We start from the raw sequence: 25,412 nt of genomic DNA, 5'->3' as shown, positions 1-25,412 counted from the left end.
ATCCAGACTCCAACTAGTGGTCCATTTCTGCTGGTTTGGCAACCCAGTTACGGGGTACGTAACAAGTGATACTGCATCTTGTTCCGATTCTTTTTTAGTTTGGCACCACATCCCGGACCTGACCCAGCACACTTTGGTGCTCTGTCTACGCCGTCAGCAGCAGAAACACAGGCAGTCAGGGTTCCTCAAGCCTGACTTTCATCCATTCAATTCAATCCTCAACAGTTACGGCAGAAGACCCACCGTGGAAGCAGATGGCTCACTCCCGCTACAAGGGGCATTGATATGTAAGCAATACATTTCAATTACTGTCAATCTCAGAAAGTGAATAAGTAAAGAGATGACTGAGAAGGGAGATAACAGTCTCGGATTAAATGGATTTGGGGTGGTGGGGGCAGCAGATATAGCATTGCCGGACGACGATTGGGAGGGCACGGTAGTTTAGCAGTTAGTGAAACGCTATTTCATGACCAGCGTCACACGTTCAATTCCCGCCGACTTCTGTAAGTTTCCCCAACGACCATCTGGATTTCTCCCTTAATAGCAAAGACCTGTGGGGTTAATAAGTTAATTGGTCACGGGGATGTAATTTGACGGCGCGGGCCGGTCGGATCTTTTGCCGTGTTGTATCTCTCAATACAGATAATTTATAGAATTACTGATATTCATTTAAAGAATTTTTGGAAACATCGTAATTAAGCCCCCACTGAATTCAGTCTTCCCACTTTTCCCACCTCCCCCATATCCCACAAACTCACCGACCTCACCCACCCTTGACCAGTCCCTTTCAAAAGCAAAAATGCTCAGATACAGGAAATCTGAAAATAAGCATCGGGTTCGGTCACATCTCTGGAGAAATGACCATTCATTACAAGCGCCACTGACTCCCAACGTTCCCGCGCTCCAAGACACCACCCTCGCTTAAACACGCACCGCATTCCCCAGTGACATGTCGACAGCTTAACTGAAGAAAGAATTGGACAATGAGATCGACAGAAGGTTATAGGTATTTATGAAGTATTTTATTTGTTTACTTAAGCAACAACAAAGCAATGGCCTGGATCCATCCAACCAGACGCTGGGGTTTGGGAGCTCCGGCTGAAAGCGGGACACCAGCACGGGGCAGCTCACAACTCGAAGTCGCTCTTCAGCAAGGGCTTGACTGAGGACAGCTTGTCATTCCAGTTGAAAGCGCAATAATTGGGCCATTCGTTACCCTCGAAAGTGATGAGTCGCTGACCGCATAGGTTGGCGTGCTGGAACAGAATCCACACGCCTGCCTTCACCTTATGGGAAGAGACGAGGTTTTCGAAGCCGGCTCTCCTCAGATCATTCGTCGTTTCCCTAATGCTGCGGCTTTGGCCGTAATAGTTGACGTGCTCGTACAGAACGATCTCCGGGTTCTTCAAATCCTCCTTCACCAGCCGCAAAGAGATAATTTTCTGATCCAGCTCGCCCAGACTTGCGTGGTCTCCGGGACCGAGCACCTTGAACGACCCCGTGAAGTTTTCGCCGGCGTACGCCACCCAGTGCTGGCCGATTACTCTGATCGAGCGGGCAGTATTACCGAAGTTCTGAACAGTAAGGTCGGGAACGTTGTCCACAAAGTCCTTGTCCTTCCCGGTAAAGTCAGGGTTTTCGTAGAGAGTGATTTTACTCATCTTGATACAGCGGTGAGTGCCGTCCACGAGTTTACAGAGGAGCAGCTGAAGCAAGAGTTGTTCCCCGGGTTAAATCTGCTCAGTGTTCGGTCAAACGACCAACAACAGCCATCAGCCAATCACGCTTTAGAGGAGCGGCCCCCTTTGGGAGGGGCCACGTCTGAGAGGCGAAGTTGTTGTTTCGAAGGGTTGTTGAAACTTGGGTGATATCCAATTCCTGTAGCTGGATTGTCAGGGCGGTGCGAGATCAAGGAATTCGGGCAGACTGCTGGAGGTGGGACTGATCCTTAAGAAGATGCGGACTGCTCAGAACATCAGCGATCAGAGTTTTAACGAGATGCTGGGGTTCCACCGAAGATGCAGGCAGGCAGATTTGTCTGACCAAAGGGGAAAGGGTGAGGGAGACAGTCAATGCAGAGTTCTCCCGTGTCCGTTTCACTTAGCAACAACGCTTCCCCCTTGGGTACTGCTGAGGTTGGGTGGTAACCTGTGAGGGAAAAAGAACAACATATTGTGTTCAGTGAAATTGAGGTTATGACCAGCTCTGAGGTTAGCGGGGAAGGTGCAGGTCAGGAAGGGGCTGGGGGAGAAAAGACATTCTGTAGCCGCACGAGAGATGGCAAGTTGAAGTTTCCCACCCGGATTTCTTTTTATAGTAGAAAACATAAATATAACCCAGGTTAATTAATACTAAAGATGTAATGGTATAAATATGGGGAAATAAAGCTATTCGAGATAGAATTGTGGCTGACCTGGGCGCTGGAAAGCGAAAGAAACGCAGCAAACTATGGGAAACTGAAGATATAAATTGTTAAAAGTGAAATTAGTCGGGAGTATCTCTACCCTACTTACTTGAGAACCTCCAGGTGAAACTCCTGGAGGAGAGACGATAATGATAAAAGAGCTGTTGAAGCTGCAGCTACAACTAGCAGCATTTGTAACGAGACAATATCGTCAGATACGAATGTCCAAGATCTGTACCGGGTAACCGGTAATTAGTTCTGTTTTGAGCTACTCAAACCAGAGCGGGAACAAAGTGTTCCATGTTTGATTAGATAGGGCATGAAGTGAAAAGATGAAGATCACGACGGAGAGGGAAATGGATCAGCCATGATGAAATAAATGACAGTGCAGAGCAACTTCTGCACTCAATACTTTGTTTCTTGAAGGCCAATGTGCCAAAAGCTTTCTTTATGTCCAGATGCCACTGTGCAGGAATCTTGGCGGTCGCTTTGTAAGTCTTGCCCTGGATTTCCCTTCACCTCACACTTGTCTGCATTAACTTTCATTTGCCATTGTTAGACCATTTTCCCAGCTGCTCCAGATCCTGCTGCAAGGTTCGATAGTCCTCCTCGTTGTCCACTGTGCCCCAGATCTTGCTACGGCTGCAAATTCATCTGGTTTAGCAATTTTTATTGACTTTTATTGACGGTGCCGATGCTTTGCAGTAGTTCAACTAAGCTAAAAATGTTTTGTTGATGGTTTTAATCTGTGCTCAGTGTCTGAGGCTTCTCCACTCAGTGTCCAACCATAATCAGCCAGGATTGATGGATGCCAGTTGCCCTGATACTGTTTCTCCGCGACCAAAGCTTTCAAAAGGCTTATCACTGACAGCACCGACATTTGCAGGGAAGAAGTCTAAATGGTGTTACATAGAAACATAGAAAATAGGTGCAGGAGTAGGTCATTCGGCCCTTCGAGCCTGCACCGCCATTCAGTATGATCATGGCTGATCATCCAACTCAGAACCCTGCACCAGCCTTCCCCCGATACCCCCTGATCCCTTTAGCCACAATGGCCATATCTAACTCCCTCTTAAATATAGCCAATGAACCGGCCTCAACTGTTTCCTCTGACAGAGAATTCCACAGATTCACCACTCTCTGTGTGAAGAAGTTTTTCCTAATCTCAGTCCTGAAAGGTTTCCCCTTTATCCTCAAACTGTGACCCCTCGTTCTGGACTTCCCCAACATCGGGAACAATCTTCCTGCATCTAGCCTGTCCAATCCCTTTAGGATTTTATGCGTTTCAATCAGATCCCCCCTCAATCTTCTAAATTCCAACGTGTACAAGCCCAGTTCATCCAGTCTTTCTTCATATGAAAGTCCTGCCATCCCAGGAATCAATCTGGTGAACCTTCTTTGTACTCCCTCTATGGCAAGGATGTCTTTCCTCAGATTAGGGGACCAAAACTGCACACAATACTCCAGGTGTGGTCTCACCAAGGCCTTGTACAACTGCAGTAGTACCTCCCTGCTCCTGTACTCGAATCCTCTTGCTCCCAATGCCAGCATACCATTCGCCTTTTTCACCGCCTGCTGTACCTGCATGCCCACTTTCAATGACTGGTGTATAATGACACCCAGGTCTCGTTGCACCTCCCCTTTTCCTAATCGGCCACCATTCAGATAATAATCTGTTTTCCTATTTTTGCCACCAAAGTGGATAACTTCACATTTATCCACATTAAATTGCATCTGCCATGGATTTGCCCACTCACCTAACCTATCCAAGTCACCCTGCATCCTCTTAGCATCCTCCTCACAGCTAACACTGCCGCCCAGCTTCGTGTCATCCGCAAACTTGGAGATGCTGCATTTAATTCCCTCATCCAAGTCATTAATATATATTGTAAACAACTGGGGTCCCAGCACTGAGCCTTGCGGTACCTCACTAGTCACTGCCTGTCATTCTGAAAAGGTCCAGTTTATTCCCACTCTTTGCTTCCTGTCTGCTAACCAATTCTCTATCCACATCAATACCTTACCCCCAATACCGTGTGCTTTAAGTTTGCACACTGATCTCTTGTGTGGGATCTTGTGAAAAGCCTTTTGAAAATCCAAATATACCACATCCACTGGTTCTCCCCTATCCACTCTACTAGTTACATCCTCAAAAAATTCTATGAGATTCGTCAGACATGATTTTCCTTTCACAAATCCATGCTGACTTTGTCCGATGATTTCACCGCTTTCCAATTGTGCTGTTATCACATCTTTGATAACTGACTCCAGCAGTTTCCCCACCACTGACGTTAGGCTAACCGGTCTATAATTCCCCGGTTTCTCTCTCCGTCCTTTTTTAAAATATCACTCGGGATGTTTTTGAAGCTTGGCTGTCGTCATTGCTGCAATACACGTCTTTACTTCTAGACTTTGCCTGCAGTTTTCCTTCACATTAGCATCTTCTATTTGAGCACTACAGTACAAAACAGGCCATTTGGCCCATCTAGACCTTGCCAAGCTATTTTTCTGCCCAGTCGCACTGACCTGTACTGGACATTACCCCTTCCACACATGTGGTTATCCAAATCTCTTATCAATCTTGAAATTGAACTTCTGCTGGCAACTCATTCCACACACACTCACCATACTCTCAGTGAAGATGTTCCCTTAAACATTTCACCTTTCACACTTAGGGAGTTTCTGCTGCTGGCCACATATTGCTCGTCATCCAGTTTCCAATCTCCACGTGTCCATCGGACATCTCACATACGCGATAATTGTTCCCTTTCGGAGTAACCTCCACCTGCGTACTTGAAGCGTCTGATTTTATATTCATTTCTTACCATTTCAAATGTAGCATTCCAGTGTCATTGGCGGCTGTGCTGTGTGGGACTGGCTTCCACGACCTACGACCAATGACACAGGAATGCAATTTTTGAATTGGTCACTCTGAAGGAGAACAGCTATCACCAACGTGAGGTGCCTGACGGACACGTGGATATGTGAAACTTCACAACGAGGAACATTCGGCCAGCAGCAGAACTCTATTTTAACTGGTATCCTATTTTCTGTTCTTTGACTGTACATGGAATGTCAGGAAAACCTAGTTGATGTGTAATTCCCCGATCATTATTGCAAGGGGAGAATCTTATTCCACCTGCTTCCTCAGTACTTCCTGCCCATCCATCTGTCTTCCTATCATCTGGAAATTTGGTCACAAAGCCATCAGTTCCATGATCCAAATCATTGACATATAACATAAATGAACCGGTCCATAGAAACATGCAACACCACAGCACAGAAACAGGCCTTTTAGCCCTTCTTGTCTGTGCTGAGCCATTTTCCTGCCTAGTCCCACTGACCTGCACCTGGACCATATCCTCCTGATCAAAATCTGGGTCAGCAGTCTTATCACAGTTGGAAAGAAACTGTTCCCAAATCTGGCCGTGCGAGTCTTCCAGCTCCTGAGCCTTCTCCCGGAGGGAAGAGGGATGAAAAGTGAGTTGGCTGGGTGGGTCGTGTCCTTGATTATCCTGGCAGCACTGCTCCAACAGCGTGCGGTGTAAAGTGAGTCCACGAACGGAAGATTAGTTTGTGTGATGTGCTGGGCCGTGTTCACAATCTTCTGCGGCTTCTTCCGGTCTTGGACAGGACAACTTCCGTACCAGGTTGTGATGCACCCTAGGACAATGCTTTCTACGGTGCATCTATAAAAATTAGTGAGGGTTTTAACCAAATTTCTTTAGTTTTCTCAGGAAGTAAAGGCGCTGGTGGGCCTTCTTGGCAGTGGACTCTGCTTGGTTGGACCAAGTCAGGTCATTTGTGATATTGACCCCGAGGAACTTAGAGCTTTTGACCTGTTCCACTTGTGCACCACCGATGTAGATGGGGTCATGCGGTCCGCTACTCCTTCTGAGGTCAACAACCAATTCCTTCGTCTTGCTGACGTTGAGGGGTAGGTTATTGTCTTCACACCATGCCACCAGGTTCTTAATTTCCTCTCTGTACTGAAGCTCATCATTACCCGAGATGCGGCCTATAATTGTGTCATCAGCAAACTTATATATTGAGTTTCATGGAAACTTGGCTACACGATCATGGGTGGACAGTGAGTACAGCAGAAGGCTGAATACACAGCCTTGTGGGGCACCGGTGCTCAGAGCGATTGTAGGGGAGAGCTTGCCCCCTATTTGTACAGCCTGGGTCCTGTCTGTGAGGAAGTTGAAGATTCAGCTGCAGATCTGAGTGCTAAGGCCCAGGTTCCTGAGTTTAGGAATCAGTTTATTTGGAACTAAGGATTCATTTTCTGCATTCCCATTGTTATGTCATCAGCAACAATGAATATAGAATTGAGTCAGGTTTTATAAAGAAACATAAACATTTATTAAACTCTGCCCAACAATAGTGAAAAGTAAACAAACGACTAACTTAACTGGAAGTTTACTGCTATACGGCAATTTAACAAACAGTCAAACTCTGGAATAGTTCTTAAAGTAGTAAAATCGAACACAGTCTTAAAGTGGTAAATTGGAAAGTCCAAGTGATTTATACAGTCAGTAAGGAGAGACTTCTCTGAAAACTGATATCTTCGAAGACGTGACTTTACTGCTGATCCCAGCCGGGAGATGTCTCGTCCAAAGGACTCACGACGAAGGAAAAGCTGAACACTGCACAAACCTTCCTGACCTTGCAGAGGTTATCTCAGATGCAGACCACTATTCCTGAAAGAAAATTCAATAAGGTCGATCCTTTATAAAACTGCCGAACGACACCAACTTTACTCAATCCTTTGGATTTCCGTACTTTGGTGAGGTCTTCACTCTCCAATACTAGACTGTAAAGGTAAAACAAAGGTGCAACAAAAAAGAACTGGCAGCGATTGGCGAAACTGCCAGCACAATATTTTACACCTTATAATAGAAAGAAAAAAAACGCACTTTAAAACGAAACTGCGTCATGAGACGAATGCGCAGCAAAACTAACTAATGAACTAACGAACTAGCTGCGTGTCAACGGAGGTTTCCCCTTATATACCTGTTGGAACATGTCATCACATGACCTCCGACTGGCGGGGAAATACGTCATGTGACGTCACACTGGAGGGAAGATTACATCACCCCACCATCACAAGACAATTACTTCATTCCCACAAGATACTCAATTACATCACGGTCATAAGACAGTCACAAGATACCCACGAGGCATGTAACACAGGAAACAGTGAGGCCAGTTCATTGGCTATATTTAAGAGGGAGTTAGATATGGCCCTTGTGGCTAAAGGGATCAGGGGGTATGGAGGGAAGGCTGGGGCGGTGTTCTGAGTTGGATGATCAGCCATGATCATAATAAATGGCGGTGCAGGCTCGAAGGGCCGAATGGCCTACTCCTGCACCTATTTTCTATGTTTCTATGATATTATATTGTGCACCGGTTGTTGTCATTGAGAACTGGTTTTGGTGTTAGTCTTCCGCACCATCATTTTATTCAATCATTAGGCAGCTGATAGGTCAGGGGAAAGGTGGGTGGATGGGGGAAGTAAGAAGCTGCGAGGTGAGAGGTAGAAGAGATAAATATCTGAGGAAGGAGAGAAGCGTGGACCATGGAAGAACGGGATTGAGGAGGGGTATCTGAGGAAGGCGATGGAGACGTGAGGATAAGACAGGTGAGAGGGGAGCCGGAATGGAGAATGGGAGAAGGGGGAGGGGGCAGAAATTCCCGGAAGCTGGGGAAATCTACGCTTCTGCCGTAAGATTAGCGGCCAGGCAGCCGGAAGATGAGGTGTAACTCTTCCAGGAGAGTAGTGTCATCGTGGCAATAAGGGAGTCCATAGACAGACATGTTGGAATGGGATTGGGGAGTGGAATTACAATGGGTAGCCAACAGGATTTCCTATCCATAAGACCATAGACCTGGACTCCATCACATTCCACAGAGCATTGCACAGATTCGCTACTCTCTGGTGAAAGGAATCTCCTTTTTAAAAGGAATCCCCTCTATTTTGAGGCTGTGATCTCTAAATCTGGACACCTGCACCATCGGAAACATCATCCGACATCCACCTTATTTAACCTCTCAACATTCGGTAGGTTTCAATGTGACCCCGCTACGGTTTTCTAAATTGCAGTGAGTACAGTCCCAATACTGGCAAACGCTCCTCATATGTTAACCCTTTCATTGCCAGAATCACTTGGCATGGTGGATAGAGCAAAAGTAGTTCCACAATAAGTGTCCGGTCGGTGCACTGCACAAGAGAATGGATACAGTCAGTGACCCCGACAAACTCACAGGCAAAGTGTCACCTCATCTGGATGGACTGTTTGGGAACTCGAATATTCGTATGTGAGTAGGTTAATGGGCAAGTCTGGCACTTGTTGAGACCCAACGTGGATTATAAGCAGAGAATGGATAAATTTGCGTCGTTTTCTCTGCAGCTGTGGAGGCTGAAGGAAGATTTAACTAATGTTTGTAAGATTACAGAGTCACGAATAGAATAGACAATTGATTTTGTTGTCCCAGGATTGAAATATCACAGACAGTTCCAGGTAAATTTATTATCAAATGAGAGGAGACATGATAGAGACATGATATTATCATTATGGGAGGGACATGATAGAGGTGTACAAGATATTAAGAGGAATAGATAGAGTGGATAGCCAGCGCCTCTTCCCCAGGGCACCACTGCTCAGTATAAGAGGACTTGGCTTTAAGGTAAGGGGTGGGAAGTTCAAGGGGGATATTAGAGGAAGGTTTTTTACTCAGAGAGTGGTTGGTGTGTGGAACGCACTGCCTGAGTCAGTGGTGGAGGCAGATACACTAGTGGAGTTTAAGAGACTACTAGACAGGTATATGGAGGAATTTAAGGTGGGGGGGTTATATGGGAGGCAGGGTTTGAGGGTCGGCACAACATTGTGGGCCGAAGGGCCTGTACTGTGCTGTACTATTCTATGTTCTATGTTAAAACACGTATACATTACCACATGCGGGACACTAGCGGGAAGGACAGCAGAGCAGAAGTGGCTGGAGTTTATGCGAGAAGTGAGAAATGTGCAACATAGATATATTCCAAAAAAGAAAGAAATTTCGAATGAGAAAAGGATGGAACCGTGGCTGACAAGAGAGGTCAAAGGCAAAGTTAAGCAAAGGAGAGGGCATACAAGGAAGCAAAAATTAGTAGGCAGGCAGAGGATTGGGAAGTTTAAAAAAGCTTACAAAAGGAAACTAAGAAGGTCATTAAGAGGGAAAAGATGAAGTATGAAAGGAAGCTAGCAAATAATATCAAAGAGGATACTGTGACGGGGTCCCGAATTACCCCTATAAACTGTGCTCGATTACGCTATGAACTGTGCTTTTGGAAGAGAGAGAGAGAGAGTAATTTAACGCCGACATGTTATTTTGAAAGAGAGAGAGAGAGAGAGAAACGAAGACTAACTGTTGGACTGTCACTTTAAGGCATGAGAAAGAACTGGCTAACTTTTGGATTTCTGCTGAGCTGGAGACAGAACCCAGCAGCTCGTAAGTTGCTATGGTGACTGAAGGCGGCGTTATTTGATGGACACTCGATGTTATGATTTTCCGGCAGCGTGTCGATACTTCCCAAGGACATTCACCTGCTCGTGATTTTCTTACACAGGGAGAGGAATGAGGAGTTATTTGAAGGACAGTTGATACTCAGTACAGTGAGATAAATAGGAGGTCAGATGATATAGACCTCAGACACATGTTTTGGACACTGAATGAGCTTTGTTGTGCCCGTGTAAAAAGTGGGTTTTTGGAGGATCGATCAGTGGCTCTTGCAGTGAGGAAAAGGGAGTGACTGGTGGGGAGTTGTCCATGTGTCCATCCTTGCCTGGGTGATAACTCCACCACAGAAAACTCTTTGAAGTTTTCTGTGTTCCCTTGTTGAGGTCACAGTCGGTGACTTTTAAAGGATTTCGGAGGACAACGAGAATATCGACAGCGTCAGCTCATCTGAAGACTCAAATCTCTCTCTCTCTCTCTCCATCACTACCCAACTCAACACCACGAACGAACAGAACTGAACTTTACTCATCATCATAAGACTGTATCTTTTTACCCCTAGACTTGAAGAATCTTGGTTGTTCACATATATTTCCACACTTACTGATTTACTTAATTATATATAATCATTGATAACCTGTTTGATTTATCTACAGCTATATTGCTGTATTGCATAGTTACTAATAAATATTATTAGTTAATAGCAATACTGGACTCCAAAGTGTTTTCTATTTCTGCTGGTTCTTTATTCCCGTCACGGGGTTCGTGACAATACGAATAGTTTTTTCAAATATATAGAGATTAAAAGGCAGCTGAGAGTAGATATAGGACCGATAGAAAATGATGCTGGTGAAATTGTAATGGGAGGTAAGGAGATGGCGGAGGAACTGAACGAGTATTTTGCATCAGTCTTCACTGAGGAAGACATCAGTAGTATACCGGACACTCAAGGGTGTCAGGGAAAGGAAATGTGTCCTCACCTTTATTGGCTAGGAGAGCTATTCTGTTGTACTAGAAGGATCCCAAACCATCTATGTTTTTTTTGGCTCTCCTCCATTATGTCTTGTTTAAGTTTGGAGAAAATAAGGAGTTGGACGTTTGATACATCTTTTAAATTTGAGCAAACTTGGCGACAATTTATTCAATGTTATCATATGATTTAATCTTTTTACTTTTCCAGTTATTTTTTTTTCTCCACGAAGTTTTAGATTTGATCAGAAAGATTTTCCCCTTTTTTTAACTGCCTCCCCAAAATGGACTGCCCAGTCCCCCTTTTTTATATTTTAGGTTAGTTTAGTGAGTTTTTTTTTTCACAGTGGCAGGAAATCTTGAGTCTTTTTTTTCTATGAACTGTTAAGAGGAGAAGTGGTTCTCTTGTCACTTTATATTAGCTTAATACTATTTATGATTTTGACAGTGTATATACCTTCCTTTGTTTGTACTATTATTGATATATGTATTTGAGATAACCTCTCCTTTGGTTTGTATTTATGCTTACTCTTTTAAATTAATAAAAAAAAAAGGATTGCAAGGAGAAATGTGTGCAGTCACAATTACGACACAGAAAGTACTCAGGAAGCTGAATAGTCTGACGGTAGATAAATCTCCCGGAGCAGATGGAATGCACCCGCGTGTTCTGAAGGAAGTAGCTGTGGAGATTGCGGAGGCATCAGCGATGATCTTTCAAAAGTCGATAGATTCTGGCATGGTTCCGGAGGACTGGGATATTGCAAATGTCACTCCGCTATTTAAGAAGGGGGCAAGGAAGAAAAAAGGAAATTATAGACCTGTTAGCTTGACATCGGTGGTTGGGAAGTTGTTGGAGTCGATTGGCAAGGATGAGATTACGGAGTATCTGGAGGCATATGACAAGATAGGCAGAACTCAGCATGGATTCCTTAAAGGAAAATCCTGCCTGACAAACCTATTGCATCTTTTTGAGGAAATTACAAGTCGGAAAGACAAGGGAGATGCAGTGGATGTTGGAGGATCCTCGTTCCTGTTCTCCATGGTCCACATCTCTCCTATCAGATTCCTTCTTCACTGTGTTTACCATACAAACATATATCAATTACAGCACGGAAACAGGCCATCTCGGCCCTTCTAGTCCGTGCCAAACTCTTACACGCACCCAGTCCCACCGACCTGCACTCAGCCCATAACCCTCCATTCCTTTCCTGTCCATATATCCATCCAGTTTAACTTTAAACGACAACATCGAACCTGCCCCAACCACTTCTCGTTCCACACTGCTACCACTCTCTGAGTAAAGAAGTTCCCCCTCGTGTTACCCCGAAACTTTTGCCCTTTAACTCTCAACTCATGTCCTCTTGTTTGCCTGAAACGTCGACTGCACCTCTTCCTACAGATGCTGCCTGGCCTGCTGCGTTCACCAGCAACTTTGATGTGTGTTGGTGACAGTACTCCAAATGTGGCCTAACCACAATTTTATAGAACTGCATCTTTACCTCGCGACTCTTAAACGCTATCCTTCGACTTATGAAAGCTAACACTCCGTAAGCTTTCTGAACTACTCTATCCACCTGTGAGGCAACTTTCAGGGATCTGTGGACATGTACCCCGAGATCCCTCTGCTCCTCCACTCAACCATGTTTCCTGCCACTTACTTTGTACTCTGCCTTGGAGTTTGTACTTCCAAAGTGTACCACGTCAAACTTCTCCGGGTTGAACTCCATCTGCCACTTCTCAGCCCACTTCTGCATCCTGTCACTGTCTCTCTGCAATCTTTGACAACCCTCTACACTATCTACAACAGCACCAACCTTTGTGTCATCTGCAAACTTGCCAACCCACCCTTCTACCTCCGCATCCAGGTCGTAAATAAAAATCACGAAAAGTAGAGGTCCCAGAACAGACCCTTGTGGGACACCACTAGTCACAATCCTCCAATCTGAATGTACTCCCTCCACCACCACCTTCTGCCTTCTGCAGGCAAGACAATTCTGAATCCACTTGGCCAAACCTCCCTGGCTCCCATGCCTTCTGACTTTCTGAATAAGCCTACCATGTGGAATCTTGTCAAATCTTGTTCCTCGGAATGTTTTTCAACCCTTGGACTGGATCCAGCAGCTCTGGCTGATCTTACCAGTTCTTGTGAAATCTTCATCACTATTCTCCACCTTATACCAACAAATCAAACGTACAACCCTTTCTTGACAGTTCCAGGTAAATTTATTATCAAAACATGTATACATTACCACGTGATTCATGGAGATTCAATTTCTTGCACCTGTTGAGAAGGAAAAAAAAACACACAACAGAATTTATTAAAAACTACACAGGAAAAGACAAAGACAGAGAAGCTACCGATGGGTAAGGATAATAAAGGGTGAAAATAAAAACAAATACGACTATGATATTGAGTTGTAGACTCTGTGAAAGTGAGTCTGTAGGTTGTGGAATCAGTTGAGATTTGTTGACGAATGAGGTTATCCACACCGGTTCAGGAGCCTGATGGTTGTAGGGTAACAACTGTTCCTGAACAAAGGGGCCAGCGACCCTCTCCCAGATGTAGTGGTGAGGAGAGAGCGTATCCTGAATGCTGGGCGTCCTTGATGATAGATGCTGTTTTCCTGTGGCAGTGGCCCATGTGAATCACAAACAGAACCCTCTCCTGCTGGGGAAGTGCAGGATCTAATAGACTGTGAGGCAAGACCCTCTTGAATACATTTGTCCTTGACCAGCATTTCAGGTCCTGGGAGGGAATAAAGTCTCCCTCATGTGGACAGGATCCTGAAATAACTATGGCACAACTGTAGAGCCAATGGGGTGGTGCGTGTGTTTTCCATCTTTTCACTGAAAACCTCAAGGCGGTCGGAGTATTCCTTGGAGTCTTATTGAGAACATCATAGGTCAAAGACTTGGGAATGTCAGAGGCAGCTCGGAAACATAGATTACGGTCTTGGGAATCCTGTAAGCTTCTGGGAGGCAGAGCAGATGACAGCAGGAAGCCCAGCCCAGGATACTGCCATTAGACCAATACAGGGCCTTGCTGTCAAAACCATGGACACTCTCAGAGGAGGTCCAAAATCTGCCTCCCAATCTGCTCCTCAGCATCTCTGCTGCTACCAGGGGGCCTGTAGAATACTCCCAATAGATTAACTGCTCCTGCCTGTTCCTGACTTCCACCCATACTGACTCAAAAGAGGATCCTGCTACATTACCCACCCTTTATGTAGCTTTAATAGTATCCCTGACCGGTAATGCCATCCCTCCTCCCCTTGTACGCCCACCATCTATCCCTTTTAAAGCACTGAAGTCCAGGAATATTGAGAATCCTTTCCTGCCCTGGTGCCAGCCGAGTCTCTGTAATGGCCATTACATCATAAGACCATAAGACCATAAGCCAAAGGAGCAGAAGTTTGCCATTTGGCTCATCGGTTCTGCTCCACCATTTTATCATGAGCTGATCCATTCTCCCATTTCGTCCCTCTCCCCTGCCTTCTCACCGTAACCTTTGATGCCCTGGCTACTCGAATACCAATCAATCTCTGCCTTAAATACAGCCAATGACTTGGCCTCCACTGCTGTCCGTGGCAACAAATTCCATAGATTCACCACCATCTGGCTAAAAAAATTTCTTCACATTTCTGTTCTGAATGGGCGCTCTTCAACGCTTAAGTCATGCCCTCTCGTACCAGACTCCCCCATCATGGAAACAACTTCACCACATCCATTCTGTCCATGCCTTTCAACATTCAAAATGTTTCTATGCAGTCTCCCCTCAATCTTCTAAACTCTAAGGAGTACAGTCCAAGAGCGGAAAAACGTTCCTCATATGTTAACCCTCTCATTCCCGGAATCATTCTAGTGAATCTTCTCTCTGCCCTCTCCAACGTCAGCACATCCTTTCTTAAATAAGGAGACCAAAACAGCCCACAGTAACCCAAGTGAGGTCTCACCAGCGCCTTATAGAGCCTCAACATCACATCCCTGCTCCTATACTCCATTCCTCTAGAAATGAATGCCAACATTGCATTTGCCTTCTTCACCACCGACTCAACCTGGAGGTTAACCTGTAAGGTATCCTGTATGAGGACTCCCAAGTCCGGTTACATCTCAGTACTTTGAATTCTCTCCCCATTTAAATAATAGTCTGCCTGTTTATTTCTTCTGCCAATGTGCATCACCATACACTTTCCAACATCGTATTTCATTTGCCACTTCTTTGCCCATTCTTCCAATCTATCCAGTCTCTCTGCAGACTCTCCATTTCCTCAGCACTACCGGCCCTTCCAACTATGTTCATATAATCAGCAAGATTAGCCACAAAACCATCTATTCCATAATCCAAATCGTTGATGTACAATGTAAAAAGAAGCGGCCACAAAACGGACCCCTGTGGGACACCACTGGTAACCGGCAGCCAACCAGAATAGGATCCCTTTATTCCCACTCTCTGTTTCCTGCTAATCAGCCAACGCTCTATCCACGTATATAACTTTCCCGTCATTCCATGGGCTCTTATCTTGTTCAGTAGACTCATGTGTGGCACCTTATCAAAGGCCTTCTGAAAACCCAAATATACAACATCCACTGCATCTCCCTTGTAGAAATATATAGAAATATAGAAAATAGGTGCAGGAGCAGGACGTTCCACCCTTCGAGCCTGCAACTTCATTCAGTATGGTCATGGCTGATCATCCAACTCAGAACCCGATAGCAGCCTTCCCTCCATACCCCCTGACCTCTTTAGCCACAAGAACCAGATCTAACTCCCTCTTAAAAAAGCCAACGAACTGGCCTCAACTGTTTCCTGTGTCAGAGAATTCCACAGATTCACCACTCTCTGTGTGAAGAAGTTTTTCCTAAACTCAGTCCGAAAAGGCTTCCCCTTTGTCCTCAAACTGTGACCCCTCGATCTGTACTTCCCCAACTTCGGGAGCAATCTTCCTGCATCTAGCCTTTCCAATCCCTTTAGGATTTTATACGCTTCAATCAGATCCCCCCTCAATCTTCTAAATTCCAGAGACTATATGCCTAGTCGATCCAATCTTTTATCATATGTAAGTCCTGCAATCCCAAGAATCAATCTGGTGAACCTTCTTTGTATGTCCTCTATGGCAAGAATGTCTTTCCTCAGATTAGGGGAACAAAACTGCACAAAATACTCCAGGTGTGGTCTCACCAAGGCCTTGTACAACTGCAGTAGTACCTCCCTGCTCCTGTACTCGAATCCTCTCGCTATGAATGCCAGCATACCATTCGCCTTTTTCACCGCCTGCTGTACCTGCATGCCCACTTTCAATGACGGGTGTATAATGACACCCAGGTCTCGTTGCACCTCCCCTTTTCCTAATCGGCCACCATTCAAATAATAATCTGTTTACCTGTTTTTGCCACCAAAGTGGAAAACCTCACATTTATCCACATTAAATTGCATTTGCCATGCATTTACCCACTCACCTAACCTATCCAAGTCACTTTGCATCCTCTTAGCATCCTCCTCACAGCTAACACTACCGCCCAGCTTCGTGTCATCTGCAAACTTGGAGATGCTGCATTTAATTCCCGCATATAGATCATTAGTTATATTGTAAACAACTGGGGTCTCAGCACTGAGCCTTGGGTTACCCCACTAGTCACTCCCTGCCATTCTGAAAAGGTCCCGTTTATTCCACTCTTTCCTTTCAGTCTGCCAACCAATTCTCAATCCACATCAATACCTTACCCCAAATACTGTGTGCTTTAAGTTTGCCAACTAATCTCCTGTGTGGGACCTTGTCAAAAGCCTTTTGAAAATCCAAATATCCCACATCCACTGGTTCTCCCCTATCCACTCTACTATTTACATCCTCAAAAAATTCTATGAAATTCGTCAGACAAGATTTTCCTTTCACCAATCCATGCTGACTTTGTCCGATGATTTCACCGCTTTCCAAATGTGCTGTTATCACATCTTTTATTAGTGACTCTAGCATTTTCCCCAACACCGATGTCAGGCTAACCTATAATTCCCCGGTTTCTCTCTCCCTCCGTTTTCAAAAAGCCGGGTTACATTAGCCACCCTCCAATCCTCAGAATCTAGTCCAGTCTCTAAAGAGTTTTGAAAAATTATCACTAATGCATCCACTATTTCTTGGGCTACTTCCTTAAGCACTCTGGGATGCAGACCATCTGGCCCTATGGATTTATCTGCCTTTAATCCCTTCAATTTACCTAACACCACTTCCCTACGAACATGAGTTTCCCTTAATTCCTCCATCTCACGAGACCCTCTGTCCCCTACTATTTCCGGAAGATTATATATATCCTCCTTAGTGAAGACCGAACCAAAGTAGTTATTCAATTAATCTGCCATGTCCTTTTTCCCCATAATCAATTCACCTGTTTCTGTCAGTAGGGGACCTACATTTGTCTTAACCAATCATTTTCTTTGTCTAGCCGACTTGTAACTCACTCAAAAAATTGTAATAGGTTTGTCAGGCAGGATTTTCCTTTAAGGAATCCATGCTGAGTTCTGCCTATCTTGCCATATCCCTCTAGGTACTCTGTAACCTGATCCTGGACAATCGACTCCAACAACATCCCAACCACCGATGTCAAGGTAATAGGGCTATAATTTACTTTTTGCTTCCTTGACCCCTTCTTAAACATCTGAGTGACATTTGCAACCTTCCAGTCCTCCGGAACCATGCCAGAATACATCGACTTTTGAAAGATCATCGCTAATGCCTCCGCAATCTCCACAGCTACTTTCTTCAGAACATGCGGGTTTATTCCATCCGCTCCGGGAGATTTATCTGCCTTTAGACTATTCAGCTTCCTGAGTACTTTCTGTGTCGTAATTGTGACTGCGCACATTTCTCTTCTCTGCCTCCCTTGAGTGTCCGGTATACTGCTGATGCCTTCCTCAGTGAAGACTGGCGCAAAATACATGTTCAGTTCCTCCGCCATCTCGTTATCATAATTCCATGTATGTATCCAAGCTCTCAGCTCAGCACCTTTGTTCCTGATGTTTCTTGCAGTGAAATACACCCACGTTAGCCCTTCAGCCTTCCTACCTTTACACCCTTTATTCTGCTTCTCTTTCCTCAAAGCCTATCACCTCCCAGCTTCTTATTTCATTTCCCTTCCCCGATCACTCATCTTTCCCCTCATCTGCTCTCAAGATATGTATAGGTTTTGAGGGGTATAGATAGGGTGAATAAAATGCACCCTATTCCCATCATTCCCAGAATCACTTGGCGTGGTGGATAGAGCCAAAGTAGTTCCGTAATCAGTGACACGTCTGTGCACTACATAAGAGAATGGATACAGTCGGTGACACGACAAACTCACAGACAAAGTGTCACCTCATCTGGATGGGCAGGTCTGGCACTTGTTGAGACCCGACGTGGATTATAAGCAGAGAATGGATAAACTCGCGTTGTTTTCTCTGCAGCTGCGGAGGCTGAAGGAAAATTTAACAAATGTTTGTCAGATTACAGTGTCACAGATAGCATAGGCAATTGGTTTGTTGTCCCAGGATTGAAATATCACAGACGAGGTGGCATGCCTTTATGCTGAGAGGGGTTAAGTTGAAAGGAGATATGTGGGGCAAGGTTTTGTTGACACCTTGTGGTGGGTGCATGAAATGCCCCTCCAGGGGTGATACTTGAAGCAAATACAACAGAGAGGATCAAGAGACTCTTCAATAGGTACATGAACGTGCAGGAAATGGACAAGTGGGGATATTATATTGTCAGATGGCATTAGTTCAGTGGGGCATTAAATGAGAAATTAATGGCATGTTTCTCAAATGTTTTGTTCACTGTTCCAAGTTCATAGAACATAGAACATAGAATAGTACAGCACAGTACAGGCCCTTCGGCCCACAATGTTGTGCTGACCCTCAAACCCTGCCTCCAATCTTAGCCCCCAACTTAAATTCCTCCATATACCTGTCTAGTAGTCTCTTAAACTTCACTAGTGTATCTGCCTCCACCACTGACTCAGGCAGTGCATTCCACCACCAACCACTCTCTGAGTAAAAAACCTTCCTCTAATATCCCCCTTGAACTTCCCACCCCTTACCTTAAAGCCATGTCCTCTTGTATTGAGCAGTGGTGTCCTGGGGAAGAGGCGCTGGCTATCCACTCTATCTATTCCTCTTATTATCTTGTACACCTCTATCATGTCTCCTCTCATCCTCCTTCTCTCCAAAGAGTAAAGCCCTAGCTCCCTTAATCTCTGATCATAATGCATACTCTCTAAACCAGGCAGCATCCTGGTAAATTTCCTCTGGACCCTTTCCAATGCTTCCACATCCTTCCTATAGTGAGGTGACCAGAACTGGACACAGTACTCCAAGTGTGGCCAAACCAGAGTTTTATAGAGCTGCATCATTACATCGCGACTCTTAAACTCTATCCCTCGACTTGTGAAAGCTAGCACCCCATAAGCTTTCTTAACTACCCTATCCACCTGTGAGGCAACTTTCAGGCAACACACATAAAAGTTGCTGGTGAACACAGCAGGCCAGGCAGCATCTCTAGGAAGAGGTGCAGTCGACGTTTCAGGCCGAGACCCTTCGTCAGGACAAACTGAAGGCGGATATTTACCCCGAGGTCCCTCTGCTCCTCCAGACAACCAGGTATCCAGCCACTTACTTTCTACTCTGCCTTGGAGTTTGTCCTTCCAAAGTGTACCACGTCAAACTTCTCCGAGTTGAATTCCATCTGCCACTTCTCAGCCCACTTCTGCATCCTGTCCCTGTCTCTCTGCAATCTTTGACAATCTTCTACACTATCCACAACACCACCAACCTTTGTATCATCTGCAAACTTGCCAACCCACCCTTCTACCTCCGCATCCAGGTCGTAAATAAAAATCACGAAAAGTAGAAGTCCCAGAACAGACCCTTGTGGGACACCACTAGTCACAATCCTCCAATCTGAATACACTCCCTCCACCACCACCCTCTGCCTTCTGCAGGCAAGACAATTCTGAATCCACCTGGCCAAACCTCCCTGGCTCCCATGCCTTCTGACTTTCTGAATAAGCCTACCGTGTGGAATCTTGTCCAATCTTGCTCCTTGGAATGTTTTTCAACCCTTGGACTGGATCCAGCAGCACTGGCTGATCTTACCAGTTCTTGTGAAATCTTCATCACTATTCTCCACCTTATACCAACAAATCAAACTGAAAACACTTTCTTGACAGTTCCAGGTAAATTTATTATCAAAACATGTATACATTACCACGTGATTCTTGGAGATTCAATTTCTTGCACCTGTTGAGAAGGAAAAAAAACACACAATAGAATTTATTAAAAACTGCACAGGAAAAGACAAAGACAGAGAAGCTACCGATGGGTAACGATAATAAAGGGTGAAAATAAAAAAAAATACGACTATGATATTGAGTTGTAGACTCTGTGAAAGTGAGTCTGTAGGTTGTGGAATCAGTTGAGATTTGTTGGTGAATGAGGTTATCCACACCGGTTCAGGAGCCTGATGGTTGTAGGGTAACAACAGTTCCTGAACAAAGGGGTCCAGCGACCCTCTTCCAGATGTAGTGGTGAGGAGAGAGCGTATCCTGAATGCTGGGCGTCCTTGATGATAGATGCTGCTTTCCTGTGGCAGTGGCCCATGTGAATCACAAACAGAACCCTCTCCTGCTGGGGAAGTGCAGGATCTTATAGACTGTGAGGCAAGACCCTCTTGAATACATTTGTCCTTGACCAGCATTTCAGGTCCTGGGAGGGAATAAAGTCTCCCTCATGTGGACAGGATCCTGAAATAACTATGGCACAACTGTAGAGCCGATGGGGTGGTGCATGCGTTTTCCACTCCTCACTGAAAACCTCAACGAGGTCGACGTATTCCTCGGAAATTTCCTCAGAACATCATAGGTCAAAGACTAGGGAATGTCAGAGGCAGCTCGGAAACATAGATTACAGTCTTGGGAATCCTGCAAGCTTCTGGGAGGCAGAGCAGATGACAGCAGGAAGCCCAACCCAGGATACTACCATTGGACCATAACAGGGCCTTGCTGTCAAAACCATGGACACTCTCAGAGAAGGTCCAAAATCTGCCTCCCAATCTGCTCCTTAGTATCTGTGCTGCTACCAGGGGCCCTGTAGAATACTCCCAATAGATTAACTGCTCCTGCCTGTTCCTGACTTCCACCCATACTGACTCAAAAGAGGATCCTGCTACATTACCCACCCTTTCTGTAGCTTTAATAGTATCCCTGACCGGTAATGCCATCCCTCCTCCCCTTTTACGCCCACCATCTATCCCTTTTAAAGCACTGAAGTCCAGGAATACTGAGAATCCTTTCCTGCCCTGGTGCTAGCCGAGTCTCTGTAATGGCCATTACATCATAAGACCATAAGACCATAAGCCAAAGGAGCAGAAGTTTGCCATTCGGCTCATCGAGTCTGCTCCGCCATTTTATCATGAGCTGATCCATTCTCCCATTTAGTCCCTCTCCCCTGCCTTCTCACCATAACCTTTGATGCCCTGGCTACTCAGATACCTATCAATCTCTGCCTTAAATACACCCAATGACTTGGCCTCCACTGCTGCCCGTGGCAACAAATTCCATAGATTCACCACCCTCTGGCTAAACAAATTTCTTCGCATTTCTGTTCTGAATGGGCGCTCTTCAACGCTTAAGTCATGCCCTCTCGTACCAGACTCCCCCATCATGGAAACAACTTCACCACATCCATTCTGTCCATGCCTTTCAACATTCAGAATGCTTCTATGCAGTCTCCCCTCAATCTTCTAAACTCCAAGGAGTACAGTCCAAGAGCGGAAAAACGTTCCTCATATGTTAACCCTCTCATTCCCGGAATCATTCTAGTGTATCTTCTCTGCCCTCTCTAACGTCAGCACATCCTTTCTTAAATAAGGAGACCAAAACAGCCCACAGTAACCCAAGTGAGGCCTCACCAGCGCCTTATAGAGCCTCAACATCACATCCCTGCTCCTATACTCTATTCCTCTAGAAATGAATGCCAACATTGCAGTCGCCTTCTTCACTACTGACTCAACCTGGAGGTTAACCTGAAAGGTATCCTGTATGAGGACTCCCAAGTCCTGTTGCATCTCAGAACTTTGAATTCTTTCCCCATTTAAATAATAGTCTGCCTGTTTATTTCTTCTGCCAACGTGCATCACCATACACTTTCCAACATCGTATTTCATTTGCCACTTCTTTGCCCATTCTTCCAATCTATCCAAGTCTCTCTGCAGACTCTCCGTTTCCTCAGCACCACCAGCCCTTCCAACTATGTTCGTATTATCAGCAAACTTAGCCACAAACCCATCTATTGCATAATCCAAATCGTTGATGTACAATGTAAAAAGAAACGGCCCCAACACGGACCCCTGTGGGACACCACTGGTAATCTCAGAACTTTGAATTCTCTCCCCATTTAAATTATAGTCTGCCTGTTTATTTCTTCTGCCAATGTGCAGGATCCCTTTATTCCCACTCTCTGTTTCCTGCCAATCAGCCAACGCCCTATCCACGTGTGTAACTTTCCCGTCATTCCATGGGCTCTTATCTTGTTCAGTAGACTCATGTGTGGCACCTTATCCAAGGCCTTCTGAAAACCCAAATATACAACATCCACTGCATCTCCCTTGTAGAAATATAAAGAAATATAGAAAATAGGTGCAGGAGCAGGCCGTTCGACCCTTCCAGCCTGCAACTTCATTCAGTATGGTCATGGCTGATCATCCAACTCAGAACCCGATAGCAGCCTTCCCTCCGTACCCCCGATCTCTTTAGCCACAAGAGCCAGATCTAACTCCCTCTTAAAAAAGCCAACGAACTGGCCTCAACTGTTTCCTGTGTCAGAGAATTCCACAGATTCACCACTCTCTGTGTGAAGAAGTTTTTCCTAAACACGGTCCGAAATGGCTTCCCCTTTATCCTCAAACTGTGACCCCTCGATCTGGACTTCCCCAACTTCGATAGCAATCTTCCTGCATCTAGCCTTTCCAATCACTTTAGGATTTTATACGCTTCAATCAGATTCCCCCTCAATCTTCTAAATTCCAGAGACTATAAGCCTAGTCGATCCAATCTTTTATCATATGAAAGTCCTGCCATCCCAAGAATCAATCTGGTGAACCTTCTTTGTATGTCCTCTATGGCAAGAATGTCTTTCCTCAGATTAGGGGACCAAAACTGCACAAAATACTCATGGTGTGGTCTCACAAAGGCCTTGTACAACTGCAGTAGTACCTCCCTGCTCCTGTACTCGAATCCTCTTGCTGTGAATGCCAGCATACCATTCGCCTTTTTCACCGCCTGCTGTACCTGCATGCCCACTTTCAATGACTGGTGTATAATGACACCCAGGTCTCGTTGCACCTCCCCTTTTCCTAATCGGCCACCATTCAAATAATAATCTGTTTTCCTGTTTTTGCCACCAAAGTGGAAAACCTCACATTTATCCACATTAAATTGCATCTGCCATGAATTTGCCAACTCACCCAACCTATCCAAGTCACCCTGCATCCTCTTAGCATCCTCCTCACAGCTAACACTGCCGCCCAGCTTCGTGTCATCGGCAAACTTGGAGATGCTGCATTTAATTCCCTCATATAGGTCATTAATTATATTGTAAACAACTGGGGTCTCAGCACTGAGCCTTGGGTTACCCCACTAGTCACTCCCTGCCATTCTGAAAAGGTCCCATTTATTCCACTCTTTGCTTTCTGTCTGCCAACCAATTCTCTATCCACATCAATACCTTACCCCAAATACTGTGTGCTTTAAGTTTGCACACTAATCTCCTGTGTAGGACCTTGTCAAAAGCCTTTTGAAAATCCAAATATCCCACATCCACTGGTTCTCCCCTATCCACTCTACTATTTACATCCTCAAAAAATTCTATGAAATTCGTCAGACAAGATTTTCCTTTCACCAATCCATGCTGACTTTGTCCGATGATTTCACCGCTTTCCAAATGTGCTGTTATCACATCTTTGATAACTGACTCTAGCATTTTCCCCACCACTGATGTCAGGCTAACCTATAATTCCCCGGTTTCTCTCTCCCTCCGTTTTCAAAAAGCGGGGTTACATTAGCCACCCTCCAATCCTCAGAATCTAGTCCAGTATCTAAAGAGTTTTGAAAAATTATCACCAATGCATCCACTATTTCTTGGGCTACTTCCTTAAGCACTCTGGGATGCAGACCATCTGGCCCTGGGGATTTATCTGCCTTTAATCCCTTCAATTTACCTAACACCACTTCCCTACGAACATGAGTTTCCCTTAATTCCTCCATCTCACGAGACCCTCTGTCCCCTACTATTTCCGGAAGATTATATATATCCTCCTTAGTGAAGCCCGAACCAAAGTAGTTATTCAATTGGTCTGCCATGTCCTTTTTCCCCAAATCAATTCACCTGTTTCTGTCAGTAGGGGACCTACATTTGTCTTAACCAATCATTTTCTTTGTCTAGCCGACTTGTAACTCACTCAAAAAATTGTAATAGGTTTGTCAGGCAGGATTTTCCTTTAAGGAATCCATGTTGAGTTCTGCCTATCTTGCCATATCCCTCTAGGTACTCTGTAACCTGATCCTGGACAATCGACTCCAACAACATCCCAACCACCGATGTCAAGGTAATAGGTCTATCATTTCCTTTTTGCTTCCTTGCCCCCTTCTTAAACATCTGAGTGACATTTGCAACCTTCCAGTCCTCCGGAACCATGCCAGAATACATCGACTTTTGAAAGATCATCGCTAATGCCTCCGCAATCTCCACAGCTACTTTCTTCAGAACATGCGGGTTTATTCCATCCGCTCCGGGAGATTTATCTGCCTTTAGACTATTCAGCTTCCTGAGTACTTTCTGTGTCGTAATTGTGACTGCGCACATTTCTCTTTCCTGCCTCCCTTGAGTGTCCGGTATACTGCTGATGCCTTCCTCAGTGAAGACTGACGCAAATTACACGTTCAGTTCCTCCGCCATCTCCTTATCATAATTCCATGTATGTATCCAAGCTCTCAGCTCAGCACCTTTGTTCCTGATGTTTCTTGCAGTGAAATACACCCACTTTAGCCCTTCAGCCTTCCTACCTTTACACCCTATATTCTGCTTCTCTTTCCACAAAGCCTATCTCCTCCCAGCTTCTTATTTCATTTCCCTACCCCGATCACTCATCTTTCCCCTCATCTGGTCTCAAGATGTGTATAGGTTTTGAGGGGTATAGATAGGGTGAATAAAATGCACCCTATTCCCATCATTCCCAGAATCACTTGGCGTGGTGGATAGAGCCAAAGTAGTTCCGTAATCAGTGACACGTCTGTGCACTACATAGGAGAATGGATACAGTCAGTGACACGACAAACTCACAGGCAAAGTGTCACCTCATCTGGATGGGCAGGTCTGGCACGTGTTGAGACCCGACGTGGATTATAAGCAGAGAATGGATAAACTCGCGTTGTTTTCTCTGCAGCTGCGGAGGCTGAAGGAAAATTTAACAAATGTTTGTCAGATTACAGTGTCACAGATAGCATAGGCAATTGGTTT

General features: G+C 45.1%; 1 protein-coding gene across 1 annotated transcript; it reads right to left on the bottom strand.

Annotated features, from left to right (window-relative positions):
- Positions 1 to 1,127: 1,127 nt before the first annotated feature.
- On the bottom strand, positions 1,128 to 1,661 carry LOC140208162 (epidermal differentiation-specific protein-like). The gene has a single exon (XM_072276642.1). It carries the CDS (start codon positions 1,659 to 1,661, stop codon positions 1,128 to 1,130), a length of 534 nt encoding a protein of 177 aa, XP_072132743.1.
- Between the last annotated feature and the right edge of the window lie 23,751 nt (positions 1,662 to 25,412).

The sequence above is a fragment of the Mobula birostris genome, chromosome 13 (assembly GCF_030028105.1).
Source record: "Mobula birostris isolate sMobBir1 chromosome 13, sMobBir1.hap1, whole genome shotgun sequence".
Classification (NCBI taxonomy): Eukaryota; Metazoa; Chordata; class Chondrichthyes; order Myliobatiformes; family Myliobatidae; genus Mobula; species Mobula birostris.
The sequence above is the reverse complement of the archived record's forward strand: the minus strand, read 5'-3'. Positions and strand labels throughout refer to the sequence as shown.